The 20255-nt window shown below is 34.9% G+C and overlaps 1 protein-coding gene across 1 annotated transcript in view; it reads right to left on the bottom strand.

Annotated features, from left to right (window-relative positions):
- Positions 1 to 491: 491 nt before the first annotated feature.
- Positions 492 to 20255, bottom strand: part of LOC131416360 (ovostatin homolog 2-like) — a 47790-nt gene continuing 28026 nt past the window's right edge. The window contains exons 18-36 of the mRNA XM_058558835.1: positions 18180 to 18285; positions 17540 to 17768; positions 17032 to 17161; positions 15406 to 15524; positions 14637 to 14688; positions 13751 to 13834; positions 12843 to 13019; positions 12011 to 12092; positions 11219 to 11375; positions 8846 to 8920; positions 7844 to 8009; positions 6829 to 7040; positions 5643 to 5852; positions 5075 to 5199; positions 3879 to 3969; positions 3444 to 3512; positions 2687 to 2789; positions 1910 to 1985; positions 492 to 1460 (exon numbers count right to left, since the gene is read on the bottom strand). Coding sequence (XP_058414818.1) covers positions 1936 to 1985; positions 2687 to 2789; positions 3444 to 3512; positions 3879 to 3969; positions 5075 to 5199; positions 5643 to 5852; positions 6829 to 7040; positions 7844 to 8009; positions 8846 to 8920; positions 11219 to 11375; positions 12011 to 12092; positions 12843 to 13019; positions 13751 to 13834; positions 14637 to 14688; positions 15406 to 15524; positions 17032 to 17161; positions 17540 to 17768; positions 18180 to 18285 — 2237 coding nt within the window. The 3' untranslated portion in view covers positions 492 to 1460; positions 1910 to 1935. The remainder of the gene's footprint in view (positions 1461 to 1909; positions 1986 to 2686; positions 2790 to 3443; positions 3513 to 3878; positions 3970 to 5074; positions 5200 to 5642; positions 5853 to 6828; positions 7041 to 7843; positions 8010 to 8845; positions 8921 to 11218; positions 11376 to 12010; positions 12093 to 12842; positions 13020 to 13750; positions 13835 to 14636; positions 14689 to 15405; positions 15525 to 17031; positions 17162 to 17539; positions 17769 to 18179; positions 18286 to 20255) is intronic.

Raw genomic sequence — 20255 nt, 5'->3', positions numbered from 1 at the left:
CGGTTAAGTACGCGCGCTCCGCCCGACGAACCAGTTTGGATCCGGGTGCACACTGACACACCGCTTGTCAAGCCATGCTGTGGTGGCATCCCATATAAAGTGGAGGAAGATGGGCACGGAGGTTAGCCCAGGGCCAGTCTTCCTCAGCAAAAAAAGAGGAGGATTGGCAGACGTTAGCACAGGGCTGATCTTCCTCACAAAAAAAAGTAAATTCCCTCCATTTTTCTTGAAACTTTAGCACAAAATGAACTAGAAGAGTCACGTTTTCCTTGAGTAGAATCCTTGAATATCTAGAGATCCTGGGGTGTTTTTTAAAAATATGAGTACCGATGTCTTATCTACATATGATGTGCCATGTTTTGTTAAAATAGGAGAACTGAGAAGGTATAAAGGAATTGTTAACACAGTGAAATAAACTTTTGTAGCACCAGACATGGACTGACACCAGCAGTTTATCTATGATAAATCAATTAAGAAACATTTATTAGGGGTCCAGTTGTAGTTTAGGCACTATTAGCAGTGTACATCAGGCAGGGAGACTACAAGAAAAAATAAGTCTAATCATTTTCTGTTAAAACACTATATTTTTAATTTGTTGGACACTAGTAGAGTCTAGGACACTCTGTTTCCAAATTTTTAACTCCACAACTGGAGTTAGCTTTAGCTATAGCTTTTTCTTGTCTGTAGCAGTAGCTCAGCAGAGTCAGAAGCCTGTATTACAGTCAGTAGAGAAATTGTCTTCATTTCCATCCTTATTTTTTCCAGTTTCTTCCTGCCTCCATCTTTTCAATATTAATTCATTGCTATAACAGTAGTGTTACGTTAAGCAAAGGGTAACATTGATTATTGCTTTTCAGTAATAAGTGATAAGCTCAGAACAATAAAATAATTTTTAAAAAGATAAAATGTCTTTGATTATCTTCTCTATCATGTACATGACCTCTATAAATCCATCAGTTAATTTGTGACTTTCTAAGTACGTTTTCCCCCTATTCTTTGATGATCTTTCACTGAGAAGAGTCCATGTGTTTCGTGTTTGTGTGTTTCTTTTACTATCTTGAGCTCATATGGAGTCCCTTTGAACTTTGTCTCTTTCCCTCCTCCTCCACTGACCCTGCTTTTCTCTCTCTCTTTGTCTGGATGTTGGAAGATTCCATATTCTGTACACCATACTATCTAAAAACTTGAATTCAGAATTGACAACAATAAAACAAATTATTAGAGTTGCTATCAAAGAAAGCCATGAGTTTTCTAGGATAAAAATTATGAATGATGTACTGAAAGAAAAGAAAATCATAGTGTAAGATGCAAAATCATAGTATTTAATGGAGTAATAGAGAAATAAAATCTGATAAGAAGTCACAGCATATTGCAGACTATTCAGGATGTGAGGTGGTTCATGATTTTCTTCCAGGTTTGATACAGAAGAGTGAGTTTGTTCAAAGTAAATAGCATTCTACCTGGAATTTAAAAACATAGTTTAAACGATAAATAAATGTGTATAAGTATATAAAATAAATATATAGATATAGGTAAACAAACATACATATACATGTACATACACAAATACATACACATACACATATAACACATATATGAATGTGTGTAAACATATGTATCTACATATTTAATGACCTATCAATTTATAAAACAAAGATGAGAGATTTTTTTAATGAGACACTTATAAAAGCCACATATAAGCTATAAATTCTTTAAAGCTATTTTAAAGAAATTGATAAAATCTTAATGACTATCAGACCACTCATCTCGTACACATAGCTACTTAAACCTTGTGAAGTCCCAGAGACCTCTTTGCTGAGTCACTTGTTTTATCTTCTTTAAGTTTTCATTTTCTTATCAGATGTCTTTTCAATGGTTTCAGTGTTTTCAATGTATGTAATTTCCTTACCTTGTCCTGTGCATTGTTTTGTCTCACTAGGAAACCGAAACATTGTTGATATTGTAAGAAACAAAAGCATATTCATCTAGAAAATAAGGGAAAAGTTCATCTTTATTAAATCTCCAACTTTCTATAACAAGATTACGTCAGACGATATAGATACATAGGTTGAATCTTTCTAATAATTTTGCAAGAGAGTCAATCACTTTTCCATTTTCTAAATCCAGAAATATCCTATTAAAGTTTAAGGCACTTGATGACATACATTCAATTAGTAAATGACAGAATCAGAATTCAAATACGTCTTGACAACTTTGTATGACATTCAACAAGAAACTAATAGCACCAACCTTCCAGGGAAAATTTTTAGGGTCTTTACATTTTAGTAGTTCTTTTGGAACCTAATCTATCAAGATTTTCCTATAACATTTCAGAATATTGCCCACTCCCCATCTCAAATCAAAGTCCTTAGAGGTAGCATGAAATGGTAAGTCTTGGCATTAACAATAATAATAAAATAACCTGAAGCTTAGCATAGTTTGTATTGCAAGTTAAAAGGGAGCTCTTTCACATTATAGCCCAAGGATTCTGTGTCGAAAAAGTCTGGTAACTGGAAAATGGCCCAGTCAGAAGACATAGCATGGAGTAAAAAAAACATCAATATATAAAGTAAAATGAGTCATTGTTTAGTCTTTGAAGGATGATTTTGGAAAATTTAGTAGCTCAGGGAATCTTAGATATAATAGCATGTTCAGTAGCTTTAGGACATGGTTGTTACTTGCCTACCTTTTTCATAATAATCGTAGACTATGACTAGGGCTGGCTGAATGTTGGACACACGGTTGGTTTGCTCAACAGAGAAAGTGAAACTCTTTGCTATACCAGAAACCTATAAAGACACAAATTATAAATATATCAGAGCAGGTCTGCAAAAATAAAATCACTGAGCAAATTACCTCCAGAAGTTCACAATTTACCCAGTTAAATTGAACTAGGGTATCAATATCTTACATAATGACAAAATAATGAGTTAGGTAACATTAAATTATACAAAATTTTAAGTTCCACTGTTTATATTGAGGTGCAAGGAGTCTAGTTGAAAGAATTAATGTAGGCATTTACGTGAATGATAGTGGTGTACACACAGAAAGGATGACTCTGAAACTCATGCCAGCCTTCGTTGGAGTTCAAGTCAAACTATAGAAGAATTATACATCTATTCTGTGACCAGACTATGTTAGATGCCATGAGAAATGAAAAACAGGGAAATGATGTTGTTAAACTTGAGAATCATCTAGTAAGGTAGCCAAGGTGTATGTGAAATAACATTAGAGGTAACAGGGAGAAGATAGATTATCAGTGGGACTGAAGAACAGTGATCATCTTTAATTTCCCATATTTTTTGACAAACCCTGTTATATATATATAATAATACATATATAATAATATAATAGATATATATATATCGTTCAAAATAGAAGCATCTGATTATCCTCAGAAGAAAAAAAGAAAGCCATGGAAGAAAAAAAACTGCTCAACTTACATTTTCCAAGTAGAACAGAACATGGTCATTCTTGACTTCAGTCTTCATCACTTGGCCATTGTTTTCAAGCTTTGAAGAAATTGGCAGGGAGGGATGGGGGATAGATATTAAAGGGTACCATTCCAGAATTGAATGCTTCATGCTTTTTATTTAATCAGTTGTCAGGAATCTATTTTATGGAATGTTCTCTTGTGCCATGATGTTTTCATAAACACAAGTAGAAACTAAATAAAGAAATAGATTATGAACTATGGGAAATAATGACTAATAATTGCTATAAATTAAGAACTCCATCCCTCCAGTGTTACAGCAAATAAAGATGTGAACTCTGCATAAGTTTGTTTAAAGAATTACATGGCTTGGTTTGCCAGTGAATTATTTCATCTATACACTATTTCTTTTTCTGTGCTGCAAGATTAAGCTTCTCTTATTTACCTCCTCAGTGGATGCCATGACTGGAGTAAATCCTGAGAGCATTTTTACATCAACAACAACCATATTGGAGTTATTGCGAATTCCAGTATATCTGAAATTTAAAAACAAAACATTAGTTTAGACATCAGTTTGGGAAAATGACTTATCTTATGGCAAGCGTGGTGCGTACATAGATACCAATTGGCTATGAGTGCGGAGGAAAGGAAAAAGCTGAAGAGGAAACACCTGAAGAAAGTCAATTCTCAGACATCCAAGAACAGGCACACCTAGAGTGATAATGGAGGAGATAATACAAAGCAATGGAAGTTGGAGTAAAGAATAAATTATCTGGACCTTGAATCTCCCCAAACCCTGCTTTTAATCTTACCTGAGGCCTCAAAGTCAGAACTTATAGACAAACTTATAAATTTATAGTACATATACTTATGTTGACCTTAGATTGCACAACACTTAAAGGAGATCTTTGTTTAGAAAGCAAGATGTTGGCAGAATCGTACAGTAGATACGTCCCCAAGAGATCTTCTAGGCTATGTCCCTGACTCTGTATAGAATTGCTGGGACCTGAAGTTAAAGAGTTCAACAATGTATTTAGTTCTAATCTTAGCTCTAGTGCTCAAGAGATTTTCATTTGGAAATCCTAAATAAAATCCCCCAAACTAACTATACTCAGTATTTCTCCACATGTTAACCAAGGCTAAAACTCTTTGGCATCTATAAATTATATTTTAATTCAAGAGGATTATTTTGGTTTTCTACTCTGAATAACAAAAATCTAAAATTTTGCTCTTTACAGTTATAAAATAAACATTTGTAGGTTTTTCTCCTATAGGCCCCCCTGTGCATATCTTTAGGAGGAAAAATTGTAACTCCATTGTCCAAAACTGACAGTACTTCCATGCAAAAAAATGGAAGCATGCTGGAATATCAGTGTGGCAGAAGCTCTCAAATTATACTTGCATATAGTACAAATTATACTTGCATAATTCTAGCTCTGATTTAGTTTAAAATATACTAATTGTGGTATGGACACAGAGAGCTATAAAGTGACTATGCTACAGAAATATCACCATTAACATATGAACTCATTATGGTTACCATCCTTAATATTTTGTTGTTTTGCTACTGTTTAAAATAATACTTTTTTGATATGTTACCCTTTCTCTACCTGGGAGTTGATATCAAAATGGGACACTTACCTGAGGGTTACTGTCAGGTCGAAATTACTCTGGAACGTATCTGAAGAGTTTTTCTTTACCATTTCCAAGGAAAGGAAAAATCCAGATGCCATCTTAGGTAGAAGCACATTATACCTTAGGGTGGCCTAAAAAGCATAGCAGATTATAAGAAAATCCATTCATTTATCCTGTAGTAAAAACTGAACGACTCATTGTTTCTCTATTTCCATTATTACTTCACACTTTATTTTACATCTTTACCATCAGCGAATAAGGTTAAATATAATTGTTTAGTTTTCAGAGTACACAAGAATCTTTAACATAATTTAATGAAAATATCGGAATGCTCTCTGATGGTGACATTCCTCAAGAAACTTCTCAGTTACCCAGCTATACTTAAAGGTAAGTACCTCTTCGTAAAATCACTTGCATTTTCAGCTATTGATTAGAAAATATCAATGAGAGAAAGAGTAGAGATAATCATGGAAATACGCAAAATGGTAAAATAACACGTCATCTATAACTGAAGAGACAGTCTGATTCTTTTACCGGCAAACGTTCATCTCTGCCTCAGGTAGATTTCTATTACCTGGATAAATGTACAACCTTGTCCTTCCACGACTACTGTGTATTGTCCATGCACTTTTCTTAGTTCTGAACGTTGGACTAGCAAGCGGTTGTCACTGTTAACCTGGAAAGTCTCACTGGATTCTTCACCACTAAAGGTGACGGTGTTTTGACCATTAGAGAATGTGAGCTTCATGTAGCGGGTTACGGCAAGGAGACAGACGGCAGTGTCCTGCACAGAACAATACAAGCAACAATCCAAGCTCAGTTATGATGCAGTATCAGTCATCATTTGACCGTGAACTTTAAATCAGTCCTTAGAAATATTCCTAAGACAGATCAACAGCAACACCAAGAAGCAATATCCTAAACTATAGGAACATATCTTTGCTTGTGCTAGTTGTTGCCATTTAAATTAATTTTCTCCAATAAATATTAATTAGATTTTAGTTTTCTAAAGGATTTCATAAAGTATAATCTCTGCTGTTGAAAATAGTGCCAAATCTTTTCTAAAAAATTTAGAAATTTTTGGTCTCTCGCTACCTTGGACAATGCTTATGCCCAATTATCTTCAAAGAAGGGAAGTCAGATTCAGGAAAGGATGTTGCAAGAGTCACCGACACATGGTTTCACTCAGAAACTAAGATTGAAAAAAGGAAAGTAAGGAGGGAAGTGAAGATTTTCCCTGTGGGAATAAAACTGCATTTCTTTGCATTTAAAATTTTTAAGGAAAGTCATAAATCATTGTCTTTCATATCCATTTCCTCTGTTATTTATTCATTTCATTTGCTCTTCCCAGTGTGTAGACCACAAAAATAGACAGAAATATTTCTTCCTGGTTGATATGTAGTTTGACCATAGTATCATCAGATATCTAACTTATCGCCAAGACACTGGGGCTTATGACAACAGTCTCTTCTAGACTTACATTCTATTCTACTGTGTAAATGGAGATATAAATCAGGCATAGATTCCTTGAACAAGGGCCTTATTTTATTCATTTGTATATAGAGAATTCATAGTACAGTGCCTGATACACAAGAACTGCCCAAAAATAATTGTTGACCAAATAAAACAGGATTTATAATAGCAACTATTCTTCATCTCAGAAGGTGTTTTCTGTGATTATCTTTGCTATCTTGATTATTGTAGAACAGCATCTTTTGCATTAAACATATTTTTATTAATGTCAGACCCACAGCAATCACCTGAGTGGAAGAGAATCCTCCATGGGAATTCATCTGTTGGGCAAGCCACTGCACAATCTTACTAGCATAGGTCAAGTCAGGAGTTTTCTGGGAAACGACAGCCAACAGCACATAGCAAGTCTTCTCAGTCTCAGCAGAAGGTGCTCGAGGAATAAAGGATGAGGATGCTTCCGTCTCGGGTTTCTTTGCTCTTTCCCAATATATCACATTATCTGAGAAAAAGGAAGAATTTTCACACAGTTCCTATAAAGAGAACTGATTAGACATAAGAATAATGTAAATTCCATTCTTGGCCTCTGTCATGGGCTGAATTCTGTCCCTCAAAATTCACATATTCAAGCCCTACTCCCCAGAACCTCAGAATGTGACTATATTTGGAGCTGGGCCTTTAAGGAGGTGATTAAGGTAAAATAAAGCTGTTAGGGCAGGCCCTAATCCAATACAACTGGTATCCTAATCAGCAGAGGAAATTTGGACTCATGAAAGGGACACCAGGGAATCACACACACAGAAAAAACCTGCGTGAATATGGAGGGAGAAGACGGCTATCTACAAACCATGGAGAGAGGTCTCAGAAGAAACTGCACCTGCCAATGCCTTGATCTTGGACTTCCAGCCTCCAGAACCATAAAAAAATAAATCTCTGTTGTTTAAGCCACCGAGTTCATGGTATTTTGTTATGGCAGCCCTGGCAAACTAACACAGCTTCAAATAGCAACTTCCTAAGGTCAAAAGTGGTATGTGATTAAATTTCACAAGCAGTTTTTATTATCTATGGCATGGTTACCATGCTTGATTTCCTTTAGTTCACTCATTTGAGAAGAAACTAGCAGAAAAGAGAAAGAAGGAAATAGAAAATATATAATGCTCTTTAAAGATAAAGGGTCACTCAGAAGTTTGATAAGAGAAATAGAAACCTACTACTGAAGAGAAGGTTCCTATACAATTGCTAAGTAAGTTTCATCACTTTATTCTTAAGGTCACCTCCATTAGCAAAGCGAATAATGATACTTACTTATTTTTGTAGCAGATTGATCCAGGATCTGGAGTAAGGATTCCACTTGCTCCTCTTTTCCAGCTAATGCAAAAGCATAAGCTAGAACTGCCTGATGATAGCCGTTAGTGACGCCATTTTCCAATGCCTCCTCTAGGCAAAAGAGCCCATTTCGTAGAGCAGGAAACTAGTCATGAAGAAGAGGAATATATTTTAAAATAATACCTGAATATTTTCCAAGCTTGTTGAATATTTAAACTAATCACTCTTTATAATGTATATTATATAACCTTGAAGTATACTTTACATACAAACTGTTCATATACTTACATATGCACTATATTTTATAAATATTGTCAAAATTAATTTTTAATGAATTTTTAGTATTTGAGAAATAAAATTTAAGTAGGATGAAAATGGCAGTCTCTATATCTGATAAGTCATATTTTAGTTAACAATATAAATTTCTTCTCTGTGGCAAAGTATACAAATTTATTTTTAGACCTAAGATTTTACTCTAATGCCTTAAATAGAGACTTATATTGATGATTTTAGAGATATACTAATGACCTTGAAAATTCCTGGTATCTTAGTTCAGGAATAGATCTTGCAATCAGATAATCTGAATTTTGGATTGGGAGGTAGCCAAAACGAATCACACTTAAGTTGAAAATGTTTACACACTGAATGGATTAGACAAACAGAATACTAGGTTATGGCTATACTTAGATCTTAATCTGAAATTCATGGCTGAACTTCCGGAGATATGTAAATACCTGAAATGGTATGAAAATCTTGTGTATGTCTACATATGTATATTCTCCCTAAGGAAAATCTCAATAGTGTTCATCAAAGGATTCTATGAATCAAAAAAGTCAGATTAGCATCAGGTTAAAGAGTGGTAATGAATTAAGTGTTCTCTTGATGTTTCATTCAGTCTAAGAATTTCAAATCACTCTGAATCCATAGTTTATTTAATATGCATTCAGCTGATGGAAACTAAAAGATGATGAGAAGCCATACAGTTAAATCGAGCCCAGCTTCCAGGAACGCTCCAACAATATACGCAGTGAGTAAAATGTCCTCTTCATCTCCACCCTAAGCACAAAGGAACAATGAGTCATTTAGGATAGTAGAGCACAAGAACAGCTATGCTTCTGAAGTGAAACTAGGTATGAAAGAAACACCGGAAAAAATACCATTATTCATAAAAACACCTAAAATGTGTAATTTTAAAATTAAATTGTTAATAACTGTGCTATCTGAGCAAGAATCCATCAAGACCCAATATAGTAATGAAATAAAATGTTACTATAATCTTATGTTATATGTTACTATATATGTTATATGTTACAATAATGTTACAATTAATCTCAAGTATACTTAATGACATATATAATCATACTTATGTGGCCCGGTACTAAGGATGAATTCTAAGCAATTCATATGACCCTATTTTATTCTATTTAGTAATAATTTGAAAAGCAAGCAAAGAATTTCTGATGGAGTCAAGCAGAAAGTTGCTATGAAGCTTCCTGAACATCTCTGGAAAAATATCCTAAGAGGTTACAATAGTCGGGTATCGTAGATTCTTACAGTGTAAAATTAGAAAAACATTTATTAAGTTATGCAGTTTGCAAACTGTGCATAAAAATTCCATAGGGAACTTAAGCATAAAATAAATCAGTATCCATAAGAGATCTGGACTTAAAAAGTCAGGAAATAAGATACACGGAAATGAATTTCTTTTTTTTTTTTTTTTGCAAGGAAGATCAGCCCTGTGCTAACATCTGCCAATTCTCCTCTTTTTTTTTTTGCTGAGGAAGACTGGCCCTGGGCTAACATCTGTGCCCATCTTCCTCCACTTTATATGGGACACTGCCACAGCATGGCTTGCCAAGTGGTGTGTCAGTGCGCGCCCAGGATCCGAACCAGTGAAACTCTGGCCGCAGCAGCAGAGCGCATTCACTTAACCACTTGCGCCACCGGCTGGCCCCGAGAAATGAATTTTAATGGGTGCTCTAGTAATACTGATGCAAATAGCATTCAAGTGGCATCTGGGATCCCCTAATCTAGCGTAAACCTCTCATTTTATCTATTTAAGCAAAAAGTGACCTCTGTCTTCTTTAGAAAACAAGTATTATTGAGGAGCTCAGTTTTCAAGGTGCAAGTAACTGTGGATGGTGGACACTAAAATAAGATGTGAGGGTCCAGAGCACATTTCAATTATAACAAGTTGTATCACTATTCCTCTGCAATGTAAGTTTTTATTTTTTTCCTTGCTTCTTACTCCCTCTCAACTCAAAACACAGACACACACACACATTTAATTATGGGAAAAGAATTGGATAAGATCAAAGAAACTGAAGTAATGATCAGTAATGGATCCAATAAGAAGAAAAATGTAGAGAAGATGCTTTAGAAGAGAACATGAAAAATTTCTCATTTTTCTACATAGGAGCAAGAGCTCTTCTCCATTACACTCCTGTCATTGTGAAGATTAGGTTTGGAATAATTTAAAGATATTTTTCCACACTGCATAATAGTAAAGCAATTTGAAAACAATTCACATGAGAATTAACAGAGTTGCTATTCATACATATTTTGAAGTGGATTACCTTTACATTCCAAAATCCAAGAATAGGAGCAGTGATTAAGAAGGATACAGAGGAAAGGCCCAGAATATTTGAGGGGCTATCAGGGCATGCTCAAGTATTTGATCTGGGATTGTGTTTCCAATGGGAAACACAAAGGTTGGGGGAATAAAGCACACAGAGGATGGGATGGAGGTGAGCAGCTATCTGCAAAGAAGGGAAATCAAAATGAAGGGAGAATGCATGGTGATTTACTTAAATATGGACAGGGAAAGAGAAGGAGTGGGTACTGTCAAGGACATATTTCGTCTCATTGGATTTTGACGTAGGGCAAGCTAGGCCTTCATGTCTTAACTTGAGGGGTATTGGAAGAGTGCTGCATTGAAATGATGTAAATTGGTAGATGATCTCCCTGAACTTTCTTGCCATCCATAAATAGGAGTCAATTATCTAATCAAGGCCTCCTTCCCTTAAATTGTCTGACTCTAAATTTATGAATGCTTCATCTCTTTCTCTCCCCTCTCTCCTATTTCTGGTTTATCCTACTGAAGAAGACTAGATCTATGGAAGGACTAAAGACAGTAAGGCACACAATAGACCCATGAGGAGTTATATCTAAGCTGTGGTTGATATGCATACAGCAGGAATGATGCTGTTGACCAATACACCACAGGCCTATGACTACAGCAGACTCAGAAGGGGTAAGAGTCACAAGAAAAATATTCATATTCCAGATAGGCTAGAGGGAGGAAGGTAGACAATGCAAAAAGGCAAGGAAAGCCTAGTTCTGTTAATCTCTCACCTCCCAGGCATTGTTGAAAAACTTGCCATCACTTTTAAAGCAGCCATTTCCTTTCTGTTGGCTTGAAAGCCAGATCAAGGTCTGTTTTTGAACTTGTTCATCAATGAAAACATATTTCTTCATTCCCTCTAATGTCTTAAAAGTAAGAGCACTGAGCCTGTAATGCAAATTCCAGTTACACAAAAGTTAGAGAAGAAAGAAATGATGATGTCATCTACTTAACAGTTCATCACCGTTGTTCCCTTTAGATAATGGATACACCTAATTTGACTAATGTTGACTGCAATGTCTTCATGGATAGTGACTCTTTCCTTTGGACCAGTAAAATATCATGAATAGCAATATGTGAAAATAACAGCATGTAATTTTCAGCATGTTTACACACAAAGTTCTTGCTATATAGTTCATCAGTTATCCATACGTGTAGAAAGAATGGGTGTAACTAAATGCTTTGGGGACTTCTAGTTTTACTCTCCTGAGTCTACGTGGGACTCTAACAAGTGTTGACTTGTTAGAAAACACCATTTTCTATGGAGTGAACAATCTGTGAAAGCATAGGAGGATCTCATTAAATGACAAGATTCCTAAGCAAGTTGCCATAAGACTCTAGGTATATTGTTGTATTAGAATTGGAATAATCAAATATTTTAATTTTATCTGATTTACTTCAGTAAATTCACTCTGAAACCCACTGTGCTTCCAAATCCCCACTGAACTCAACTCCCTTCACTCCTTCACAAGTCCTCCTCAGATCATTCCTATATTATTTAAAGTAAAATTTTCATCTCTCACCATATGCTTCCTTCTTGATTCCTGTGCCAAAACACACTATATGAACCATCAAAGTTTTTGAAAGACAACTGCTTTTGATAACCTAAAATACAAAATTGTAGGAAATTATTTTTTTAATGTAAGACAGAAGCAAAAGAATGGTATAGTGCAAGCCCTATGTTTTGGTGTTAGACAAATTACTAGGATGACCATTTCAATTTTAATTTCTGAAACTCAGGTTCTCTATCCATAGTGAGAAAAAAATAACTCCTACCTTATAGGGTTTTAATGACAAATAAGATATTACATGTGACTGTGCCTAGCTCAATAATTGGTACGTACTAATTGTTTAATACCTTTTCTTTAAGGTTATTTTACTTCACTGTTATCTTTCTGAAAAGAAAAGCCAAAGAAATTATACCCTTGGACTTTTCCTTAATATCACCTTTTACAAGGTTTATACACCCTTTTTTTTTTAACATATAAATCCAATCACTTCATTGAGATGGAATGCAACTGAGCAAACAAATACAGAAGTTGACAAATAAACCACTTATAGCTGCTATTAGTAATAACAACAACAAACAAGGTAGCTTGGCAAAATGTTGGGCATTAAAAAAAAACAGCTCATAACTTGCAACGTTACAGTTCTAAATTGTGAAACTGAATGACCATATGGATACTGAAGTCAAAAAAAACAAAAACCAAAAACATAGCTAGGACTCAGAGTACCTCAGTTCAGATCCACTTTTTCCCCATGAGACTACCTCATAGTAACAGCTGTATGACATCTTAGTATTAGTAATAATTGATTTCATCTATTATAGGCAGAAAATGACTTAAATCTTCTCACCGTTGGATAAGAAAAAGATAGCCTTAGATTTAACTTCCTCTGTCAATTGCTTAGTAGCTTTCAGATAGTCAAGGATATAGGTATCAGATGCCAGTAGGGCAATATTCTGCTCTCCACATCCATAGGGCATTTGGAGAAGATTCTCCAGGTTCTGCATTGCAAGTCCTAGAATGTCCCCTAAAAATTGGGAAAATAGAAAGTTACTATTGCTTATAGTTGGTATCTCAGCATTAATAACTCTAGATAAAAGAGGCATAGTGGAAGTAGGAAATATTTAAAATTGAATTTAAAAGGTAGAAACAAGGACAATTTTCATGAAGTAATTCTAAAGAAAGGATAGGAACAATAGGTGAAGTTAAAGGGGTTTTTGGTATGAAAAATATTTCTGAAAATCTCATGACCAGAGAAAGGGGCAAGTTAGGAAAGTGTGTGTGTTTGCTTGCTTGTTTGTTTTCTGAGAAACTGACCTATAACTGAACCATAAACTGTAATCCATCCTCTCCCCAAAAGTGTTCATTTTAATGATAGACAAAGAAGTTTGCTGTAAAACAAATTTCTCCTATTACTGAGGAAATTTCCAGCGTCTTTAACAAGCAAAGTTTATTCTGATTCTCCAAAGGGTAATTTAACAATTCAGATTAATGGGATACAATAAAACCCTTGTGTTCTAAACACCAGTTATCATCTACCAGAACAAGTGTTTCCTAGGGACATAGATTTGAAAATGGTTTTATAATCCCCTGAGATCCCATATGGAGATAAGCATAGAGGATAATCCTCAACAACAATTCTCTGCAATTGATAGCTTAAGAAAATCTTGCCATCCTGTTATTTTAAGGATTTTTTTTTTGAGATTACTTCAATCAAGATTTTCAAATCATTGGGAAACACAAATTTTACCAACTTACCCACAACAGTGAAAAAGGCCCTGGCTGATCCTTCTACTACATTGTTTGGCAAGTTCAAAACTATCTGCCTGGAGGCTTTGGTACCTGGAAATAAAATATCAATAAAATAAATAATGTGATGGTTTCATTTTATAAACAATACCAGCAGATTTGTGAGACAAAGATATTAGGAAATAAATGCCATTATTTATTTTTACTTTACAAATTGCTTGTTAGAAGAGATAAAATTGAAGTTTTGATCTAGTTTAGAATAACAATACATTCAGAAAATGGTATATAATCTATGTGTTAGAGAATGGCCCCTATTCTCCATTAGTTTAGTGCCTAAACTATTTGTGTATTAAAAAAAAAATGTAAGAAACTACTGACTATGATGTATAAAACAGCACACACAAAAGGTAAAGCTTGCAGACTCCTACTAGGCATTAAAATCAAATTATCATCAACCAGATAAAACAATACTCGTGATGGCCATACAGAGACGATTGAGGGGCAGTGATTTATCTATGGGTTCTTTCATCCCAAGTATACAAAAGCAAGGGTTACATTATGTGCTCTTTGGGCGTAATCTTGATTTCCCACTGTCCACTATTGTGCCACAATCGTATGACAAGAGGAGCCAAAAATATACAAGATGAGAAAAATAGGTCGAGGCAGACAAGTGTCATAGGTGAACTAAAAAATAATCTCCTGAATATACTTTTTGTTTGCTAAAATTACACAATGAAGAGAGGGCATGAAATAAAATCCTCCATTAGGTATTTAGAATGAAATCACTGAGGTACTCAGTATGGCAAGTGGACTAATGTGGAAGGAGAGGAAATAAATTGATCTTTTGGAGAAATTTTCTTTATGACTGATTTGACCACCACAAAGATCTTCTTACCGTTTGTACAGATAAGGAAACTTTGAGTCATTTCTTTTTCAATACCTTCAGGCTGTCAAAAAGTAAACAAAAACAAGCATAAAATAATGAATCTGGGTCATCTTTTCATGAAGGGAAAGTAACCCAGCATCAGCCCACATAGGCATGGCTTGCACATGTTTGTCCCTGGGAGAAGATCCATCTAGGGTCCCCTTCTATTTACATCTGGAAGTCACTGTACGTTACCAATTCTCATTTTAGGCCCTGTGTTCCCATAATTCAGACAGAGATAACTTCAACATCATCAAGAGACACTCTCAACTCCTCTGATCCTGTCTAGAGTCTCCAGTAGATTAATCAAAGTGTTTTGCAGAGTAGAAATATGCCAAGAGGCAAGGTGAGAATGCTCCACTGACAAACATTGATTCATTCTGAGGATGATGGGAACTACGCAGGTATGTATGACAAGTAGATTTGTCTCTTGGATCTGAGACTCAGTTGAAAAAAAGGGAGGGAAGAGGAATAGGTGTACAGGAAACATCACGGTCAGGAGCAAACAAAAAATCATGAAGCCTATTTCAACTGTTAGGTTGTTCTATCCCGGGTCAAGTATTAACTAAAGGATGAATTTTATTGCTATTTTAATTCATTTAAAATGACATGTCTTGTGTCAAAAGTAACTATGGTCAATTAATTAAGTCTCTTCAAGGAGAATGTCTTTTAATATTTAACCTATTAGACACTGTCTATTTCGTATCTGGAAGAGCTTGATAGTTTTGCATGTACGTACCTCTACCAACAAACTTTTGATCACGGTATCTTTCCAGTGTAGATTTTGCTGCTCAGTTGCGTCACTTGGGCAAGAACTACTTTGTTTGGACTCAGCAACTACAGTGATGTTGATTTCACCTGGAAAAAACTCCTCAATATAAGTTAAATTGAGCAGTGGCCCCGTCTGTAATGGGAAATGATAAGTCTCTGAGCAATATCTTGCATTAGATTAACTGAATTCTATCATCATATTTATGCTTAGACCAAAATAACTTGCTCTTTCTCCTGCCTGAAGATAATCTCTTTTACCTATTTCAAGAGTCCTTATATTAAATAAGTGGTTCACTTACTTATTTAGAACTTAAGAAATTTTAAGGAAAAATAATATTCTGCAAAGCCAACTGAGCCAACTCCTTGATATTGATCGTTTATAAAGGTTACATATGACAATATAGAGATGTAACATCAGATAACCAGGGCTCCTAACTTTTCCCAAGATCAAACAAATAAAAATAGTAAAATACGACATAGTGGAAAGGACACTGGATTTAAATCAAGTGCTAGCAAGGAATCCATTGTTTTTAACTCCCTGTGATATCACAGGTCACATAAAACTGATCTCGTTTCCTTATTTGTAAAATTAGACGATTGAAAAAGATAATTCTTTTGTTTAGTATTACCTGTATGCTTATATACCAATATATATAACCAATATACTGTTCTTGTTTTATGTTTGTTGGTGTGTTTTGTTTCCTTTGTTTCTTTTTTAGAAAATCTTGGTGCTGCACTCTTAGAACTGTGTCCTCCACTTAATGCCGTAAAACTATGCAAATCAGTGCAGTGTTCTATCTCAATTGACAGGGTAAGATTTTTGAAGACCTTGTGTAGTTAGAAAAATTGAGAAACTTAAAATCTAATAGAAAAACTAGTCTTAGGCAGACCAACATAACAGGTGAACTAAAATGATCTCGTCAATATACTCTTTGCTGCTAAAATAATACTGACTATGGGACATGAAGTAAAAGAAATTTTAAGGACAATTTTTAAAATTAGTGATAATTTTGTGCCATTCTAGCACTCTCTGTTTACTAGACTCTTTTTAACTTTTCCCTTCCCTTATATTTTCAACAAGATACTTTCAAATTTACTTTTCTATATTGCAGGCAATATATGCACTGAAACAATACTCTTCTCAGTGTTTGATCTCCACCCAAGTTTTTGGTGTCTCATAATATATTTAGCAAATTTGCAAATCCTGGCAATCATTGTGATCGAGAAGCAATTTTTGTATAGGTCACACAGGTTCTTGATGATAGGTGAAGGAGCAGGTGGGAAGTGAAGGAATTAGGCAGCATTAATGAAAATATTGCCTTCATTTGAGATATGACGTATGTATTTGACAGGTTATATAATTAGCAATTATATTTCAATCACATTATGAAGGGTGGTTTTGCTCTACACAAACATTAGCAACCAGAAATTAGATTATAAAAATAGAATTTTTAATTGAGAATTCAAAAAGAGGAGAATTAAAAATGTGAAGGAGAAAATTATGTTTGTATAGAAGATTTAAGGAAAATAAATGGAGGCAGTAAAAATAGGCTGGTTTTCCAAGAAAGATTGGCATAGACATATAGCTGCTTACCTAGTTTCTTAGGTTTAAGAGTCCAGACATATGTTTTCCTTTCTCCAGCTTGGATAATTTCACTGCCATTGTTTTTGGGGGTGCTGATATTTGCCTCGAAATTCGGAGACGCTTCCAGTTGAACAGATATCTGAAAAAAAACAGTCATGGAAATGAGAGTGGCACTCTAAATACTTTGCTGTTACTATTCCTCTTCCCATCTTGAGAAAATTCTGTTGTATTTATTTTAAGTTAGTGAAAATAAAAAATACCAAATGATTCCTCTCACAAGAAGATAAATATGGTAGAACACACATCATTACAAAATGACATTCTCAAAGCAGTATTTAAATCATTGCTGTCATTTAAAGCAATTGTTTTTGTTTAAGGAATATAGAAACAAGTCTTATCACTTTATAGTACCATTTTGCATTTGAGAATAAAAAGAATATGGCAATATTCAAGAAAAATATCAAGTAATCTTTTGGCCTTGTTAGATTTTGTCTCCAGATCAAAGGGAACAACTTACCTCTACACATGAATTCAGGTAGCTGAAGACATTGACAATCAAATCAGATTGTTCATTTCGAACAACTGAAAAGGGCAAAGTCATTTCAACAAAGAAAGACTGGAAGACTTCCAGAGTAGTTGTTGACGAAATGCCAAATCCAGCATCACCATTCACGCAGAAGCCATTTGCCTCCCATTGGGTTATGGTGTCAGGGACGAGGAATGAAAGATTTGCTGAACCTGAGGAACTACAAGGAAACATTATTGGCAAAATGCATTCTTTGTCTAAACAAGGAAGCTAAATGTAGTCCAGAGGAAGCAAAAAGGCGTTAACTGAAGGCTAAAAATGAGTTATAGCGTTTGTACAGGGAATTAAATAAAAATCTTGAGAGCTGGATTCCTATAAAATTTAACCTTAAAAATGTCACATTTCTTTAAACACCACATTATTTTCAAAAAAATTGAGGCAGCTCATATCCATCTGTGTGAAGTTAATAGATAAGAAAATAAAATATGTGGTCAGTACATACAAATAAATTGTATTATATGTTTTACAAATATGGTACTGCTCTATATACCCAGAAATAAAGTTTAAGAAATAAAAACAAAAAGGAAATAGAAATAAAGTCACATAGGAGAGAAAACTGTTAAAAACTCACTTGACACTGACGAGGTCCCATATCCATGTCTCTGGAAAGTTTGTTCTTACTGTTTCCGTTATAGCCTGTTCTACGGGGTTAAAATTCTCCTCCATGACTCCACTAGCTAAAAGAAAAATGTCTTATTTAGGAAGAATAAAAATATGTGTTTGAATGACACACACCTCTAATCTATGTCTTTAACCACACATGCTTAGTGTGAAGCGATATAGGGATTTGCTCCTGGGGCTCGTTGTCAATAGATGTACATCTCACCCTAATATTGGGAGAGATCTGAGCATCAGCATTTTGGTTATCAGATCGACTATCAGGTTATCAGATCAACTGTCAGGGTATCACAGTACTTGTGTTCAAGTAACCCTTATTCTACTTAATAATGGCCCCAAAGCACAAGAGTAGTGATGCTGGCAATTCAGATACACCAAAGAGAAGCCACAAAGTGTTCCTGTAAGTGAAAAGGTGAAAGTTCTCAACTTAATAAAGAAAGAAAAAAAATTGTACGCTGAGGTTGCTAGGATCTATAGTAACTTTTATTACAGTATAACGTTATAATTGTTCTATTTTATTATTAGCTATTGTTGTTAATCTCTTACTGTGCCTAATTTATAAATTAAATTTTCTCATGGGTATGGATGTATAGGAAAAAACACACTAAATGTAGGGTTCGGTACTAACTGTGGTTTCAGGCTTCCACTGGGGGTCTTGGAACGTATCCCCTTAGATAAGGGGGGACTACTGTATATCCTGCCCCTGCTTCTCTCCAGTATTTCCTATTTCCGTGAAAGGTTGCAAATCCACCCACTTACCCAAGTCAGAAACTTAAGAATTGTCCTTGGCACCACCCCTTATCCTGCATTTCCCATAACTGACCAAATGAAAACAGCTTAAAAATAACTCTCATATCCATCCATGTTTCTCTGTTTCCACTGTCTTTTTATAGTAGTCCGAACACCTGTGTCTCTCAATTTAATTACTAGCATTTATAACATTTCATACAGAAAGTCTTAGCTCAAATCTAAATCCCTTTTCCACAGAGTAGCCAGAAATAGCTTTTAAAAACACATATTGGATTATCTGCTTACAACTTGCCGGTAGTAATAATGCATTATTGCATTAGAATGAGTTCCAGACTCTTTAAATGGCTTACAAGGTCTTCATGATCTGTCTGTCTATCCCTCCTGCTCATCCTTGAACCATACCTTCTGCCATTCTGAAGTGCTTTTAGTTTCTAACTTTATCTTTCATAGTGCTTTCCTCTTCGCTTGGAATGCCCTTCTAACTCTTTTTGTGATGTATTATCATTCGTCTTTCAGGTCTCAGCACAAATGCTACTTCCTCCAGGAGGACATAATAGGCCCTTGAGAAATTTAAGTCTCTTCTATTCATATTATTTCCATTTAATGCAGTCTTCCCAGGTTTTTGGAATTACTTGTTTTGCTGTTAGACTAAAAATTCTAGGAAAGTATACAGTAAGCTACTGTATTTATAATACGTAACTCAGTTCCTGGCCTCAATAAATGTTTGTTGAGTGAATTAATAAATGAATAACTGAAGAAAGGAGAGATTAACATGAATGATTGGGGTTCAGTACATTTTATTCAAAGATATTAAAAAGTTTAGATGTTTCTGATAAAGTTTACTAAATATGGTTTAATCTAGTAGCAGAAAACTAGATACCTTCAACCTCTTGACTAGGACTTCAAAATGGTTTCAACTTCTGGACTCTATGGGGCCTCTTGAATGCTCATGGAGTCTACTCTCATATAAAGCTGTCAGGACTTTCATTTTTCCTAAGTGGAGTTTCTGATACCCGACTTCAGGATCAGCCCCACTTCAATTACTGGACTACTCTCAATGTTAGGCCAGAGGGATTTAAGGAATGTTATTAAGTATTTTCAGATCTGGAATACAGCTTTGATTTTGGTTCTGTTTTGATGGCCTAGTTTCATTTTGCTTTCCTGACTAAATCTCTGTATTGGAAATCTGCCTAATTTTACCTTATTCATCTAAGACTACAGCGGAGTTTTGTGTTTACAGTCCTTCCAATAGGAAATGGACTAGTGAACACACTTTTCT

The sequence above is a fragment of the Diceros bicornis genome, chromosome 17, assembly GCF_020826845.1.
Source record: "Diceros bicornis minor isolate mBicDic1 chromosome 17, mDicBic1.mat.cur, whole genome shotgun sequence".
NCBI classification, from domain to species: domain Eukaryota; kingdom Metazoa; phylum Chordata; class Mammalia; order Perissodactyla; family Rhinocerotidae; genus Diceros; species Diceros bicornis.
This window is presented reverse-complemented; position numbering and strand designations above follow the sequence as displayed.